The 4,391-nt window shown below is 65.2% G+C and overlaps 1 protein-coding gene across 1 annotated transcript; it reads right to left on the bottom strand.

The window, feature by feature from the left end:
- Positions 1-248: 248 nt before the first annotated feature.
- Positions 249-2,159, bottom strand: ACTG1 (actin, gamma 1). The gene is made up of 4 exons (XM_006869512.1): positions 1,755-2,159; positions 1,029-1,467; positions 768-949; positions 249-680 (listed from the first exon to the last, which is right to left on the bottom strand). Exons 1-4 carry the CDS (start codon positions 2,115-2,117, stop codon positions 537-539), a joined length of 1,128 nt encoding a protein of 375 aa, XP_006869574.1. The 5' UTR covers positions 2,118-2,159; the 3' UTR covers positions 249-536.
- Between the last annotated feature and the right edge of the window lie 2,232 nt (positions 2,160-4,391).

Below are 4,391 nucleotides of genomic sequence, written 5' to 3'. Positions count from 1 at the left end.
CAACTCAAGGCAAGTAACAACCCACGGGGTTCCAGCGGGAGAACATCAGCTAAGAAAGGAAACTGGTCCCAAGGCTCAGATTCTTCCAACCCTGACAGGCAGGCAAGAACATAGGACAACCGCTCCGGGCTGCTTACCAACCAACCCTGCAGGTGTGTGATCCTGGAGCCCGACAGCTCTTCGCATTAATACCCTGCACAGACTCGCCACAACTACGGGCTTCTCTCTCCCCACCATGTCATCCCTTCACCTCGGCCACCGAGTGACCGATTCACACGCTCTAGGGGCCTAAATCAAAGATATGTACAGGGTATTAAACACAGACCAAGGGAACAGGTAACTTGAATACAAGGTCAAAATCAGCAACAAGTCCTACGATCCAGTGCTGCTGATACCAAGATACAGGCTTCAAGGACAATTTCTTTTCAAAGGCTTCTTCCAGTTTCACGAGGCTAGCATGAGACGTGCGGTTTGTGGCAAACCTGCACTCGGGAATGCGCTCATGCGGCAGGTGGCGGCACCTGCTGGCAGTCCGTTTAGAAGCATTTGCGGTGGACGATGGAGGGGCCCGACTCGTCATACTCCTGCTTGCTGATCCACATCTGCTGGAAGGTGGACAGCGAGGCCAGGATGGAGCCGCCGATCCACACAGAGTACTTGCGTTCGGGAGGAGCAATGATCTGCGAGCAAAGCACAAGATGGCCGTTAGTCCCGCTGGGACTGCTGCCCCTCCCCCCACCCCACCCCACCCTCAGGGCGGGACCCACCTTGATCTTCATGGTGCTGGGCGCCAGCGCCGTGATCTCCTTCTGCATGCGGTCGGCGATGCCTGGGTACATGGTGGTCCCGCCTGACAGCACCGTGTTGGCATACAGGTCCTTCCGGATGTCCACGTCGCACTTCATGATGGAGTTGAAGGTGGTCTCGTGGATGCCGCAGGACTCCATACCTGAGACATAAGGCTCCCTTAGCGGGGATCACGCGCCCCCTTCAGGCCGCTCCCGGGGACGCCGCCGCCGGCCACCTACCTAGGAAGGAGGGCTGGAAGAGCGCCTCGGGACACCGGAAGCGCTCGTTGCCGATGGTGATGACCTGGCCATCGGGCAGCTCGTAGCTCTTCTCCAGGGAGGACGAGGACGCAGCGGTGGCCATCTCCTGCTCGAAATCCAGGGCCACGTAGCAGAGCTTCTCTTTGATGTCGCGCACGATCTCGCGCTCGGCCGTGGTGGTGAAGCTGTAGCCGCGCTCCGTCAGGATCTTCATGAGGTAGTCGGTCAGGTCGCGGCCCGCCAGGTCCAGACGCAGGATGGCGTGCGGCAGGGCGTAGCCCTCGTAGATGGGCACGGTGTGCGTGACTCCGTCGCCAGAGTCCATGACGATGCCGGTGGTGCGGCCCGAGGCGTAGAGGGACAGGACGGCCTGGATGGCCACGTACATGGCGGGGGTGTTGAAGGTCTCAAACATGATCTGCGGGGGAGGCGGGGCCGTGAGCGGCAGGCAGCCCCCCCGCCCGCGCCCCCCAACCCCGTGCCCCACGTGCCCCGCGCCCCCGAGTGATGAGTGGACAGGACAGGAGGGAGGAGGAGGGAGGCCCAACACACGAGAGACCTGGAGGCTTCAGGGAGGAAATGCCCGCAGAGGACAGAGCCCGGAAACAAACGGCCAGAGACGCTGGAGCTCAGGAGACCAAATGGAGAGAGAATGAGCAGGAGGCGGGCGGGCGGGCGGGCGGGCGGCGGCGGCCCCGCGCTCACCTGGGTCATCTTCTCCCGGTTGGCCTTGGGGTTCAGGGGCGCCTCGGTCAGCAGCACGGGGTGCTCCTCGGGGGCCACGCGCAGCTCGTTGTAGAAAGTGTGATGCCAGATCTTCTCCATGTCGTCCCAGTTGGTGACGATGCCATGCTCGATGGGGTACTTGAGGGTCAGGATGCCCCTCTTGCTCTGCGCCTCGTCGCCCACGTAGCTGTCCTTCTGGCCCATGCCCACCATGACGCCCTGGTGCCGGGGGCGCCCCACGATCGAGGGGAAGACGGCGCGGGGGGCATCGTCGCCCGCAAAGCCGGCTTTGCACATGCCGGAACCGTTGTCGATGACGAGCGCGGCGATCTCTTCTTCCATGGTGACCTGCGGGCGGGGACGTTAGGACTCAGGGGGGGCGGCCCTCGCGACGCCCCGCAACCGCCGGGATCCGCAAGTGCTGCCCGCCGCCCCTCCCCTGGGAACAAAGGGCCGCCTCCCTGGGCCCCGCGGAGATTCCGAGACGTGGGCCGGGCCCTTACCGGAGAGGCCGAGTGGCTGCAGCAACGAGCACAAGCGGAGAGAGGAGCGCAGGCGAGCCGGCGGCCGAGACTGAGACCGAGCGCGGCCTCCCCCGCCGCTATTTAAGCGGGTGCTGGGTGCGCGCGCGGCACGGCGGCGCGCGCGGCCCAGAACATGGCCATATATGGCGATCTTGCCGAACGCCGGGCGCCCATTGGCCGATCCCGTCGGGACACGTGGGGCCCCGCGCCCCGCCCCGCCTCCGCCCGCGCCGCCCCCCAACGGCCCCGCCCGCGCCACCCCCGGTGCCTGGGACCCCGCGCGGGGCCGGCGGGTAGACGGGAGGGGTCGGGTACTGGGTGCGGCGACCGGGGCGACCTGCGAGGGTCGCCGGGAGAACCGTGGGGGTGACTGGCCCGGCCCCGCCCCGGGACTGCCGTGCCGTGGGGGAGGGGCCGGGCTGCGCCCCGAAACTGCCTGGCCCGGGACGGGCAGCACCCAAGCTGGGGTGTGTCCCCGTGGCTTGGCCCCGTTTGGGGGGCTTGGCTCCCCGGGCGCCCCCAAGGGGCCTTCCCCTCAGGGTCTGTGAGCAGTGACCGCGAACGCCGGTTCCTGATGCTGGGGCTGGGCTGGGGGAGGAGACCGGAGTCGGGGTCCCCTGGAGCGCTAGGCCTCAAGAGAGCAGCCAGGAGCCGTGAGAACCCCCAAGCGATGGGAAGAAGCCGCTGTCTCCCTAACGTAGTGCACCGGTCTCTCCGCGGGAGAAGGGGGCGCCGGCCCCCGGCAGTGTGGGACCAGAGGCCCGTTCTTCCACATCCTCCACATCCGGCGACACATTCCCCAAAATACAGGCCCGATTGTTCTTGGGCGCCAACTCCCCTCCCAAGTTTGGGGTCAACCCCCCATCCGATGCGCCCGCCTTGATTTCACTGTAATTACTAAGGCCTATTAAAGGGAAATTGAAGCAGGGGGCGGGCTGGGGCACCACCTGCTCCTCAATCCAATGTTGAGGAGCCTAAGAGAGTCAGGGCGCCCCCAGGCAAGGCTTCAGAGCCCCGGGACTCCAGGCAGGCGCCCTCCTCTCTCTGTCCCGCGCTGGGGGTTCCCCCGACCCCGGGCTGCACCCCTTCCCCTGGAACCTGCATGGGACCTGGCTGCACCTGTCCAAGCAGATGCTTCGGTTATACCCGGAGGGGAGCTGAGCACTGTGGTTTGCTGGGCTTAGCTTAGAAGTCACTGGAACTGCAGAGGAAGAGCAAGGCCCCCAGAGGGGTTCCATGAACACAATGGGCAGGGGATTCGTCCGAGGTCACAGGGCATGCAGGTGGACAGTCAGGCCTTGGCTGCTTGTCTAGGGACGAAGGCTGGGGGAAGGAGGGAACATTAACAGACCGTCACTAGCTTCCTATTTGCCTGTCTCCACTCGACACACACCTTGTCAGGGTGCCCTTAGCCCTCCCTGCAAGATCGGATCAGGACCACACCTGTCAGATGAGGACATTGGGCTGGGCGCAGCAGGGCAGCTGGCCCACGTCACAGCAGATGCCAAGGCCTGTGCCCATGGCCAGTATGTCACCAGCCTGAGGGGCGGGTCTGGGTGTGGGCCCTCTAGATTTTCCTGGGGAGCCCTCAAAACTGCCCTTCATTGGGTGCACCCCGGGCTGAGCCTCTAGAGGCCATCCAAGCCCTGTTCCCTGTCCCGGACAAAATCCAAGGCCTGATAGGGGCACTGACGGTGCGGGGGTGGCGGTTACTGTTAGGTGTCCCTAGACACGGGCGCAGAGGGGGGCGACGTGTATAGATAAAGCTCCCTCACCCTGTACCCACACTCTGCTCCTCGGCTCCCAGTGGGAGCTGGGGCGCCTGGCCCTTCCTGGGAGGCGATTTCCTCTCAAACGCCTTTGTCTGAGTGTGGGGAGGGGGCCTGCAGTCTGCTCCCAGGCTGCAGCAGTGGACAGATGGACCCTTGGTCCCCGCCCCCCCTTCCTTCCCCACGTCCTTCGGGAGTGCAGGACACAGCAGCAGGGCCGACGGGGAGGGGGCGTCCTGACCGGCAGGCTGGGGACTGCTACTTCCCCTTCCGCGATGTGTCACCGGCAGGACTGGGGCGGGGGGTGGAGGGGGGAGGCAAGG

The sequence above is a fragment of the Chrysochloris asiatica genome, unplaced genomic scaffold (assembly GCF_000296735.1).
Source record: "Chrysochloris asiatica unplaced genomic scaffold, ChrAsi1.0 scaffold00132, whole genome shotgun sequence".
Lineage (NCBI taxonomy): Eukaryota > Metazoa > Chordata > Mammalia > Afrosoricida > Chrysochloridae > Chrysochloris > Chrysochloris asiatica.
Note: the sequence above shows the minus strand (reverse complement) of the source record. Positions and strands in the feature narration are given on the sequence as shown.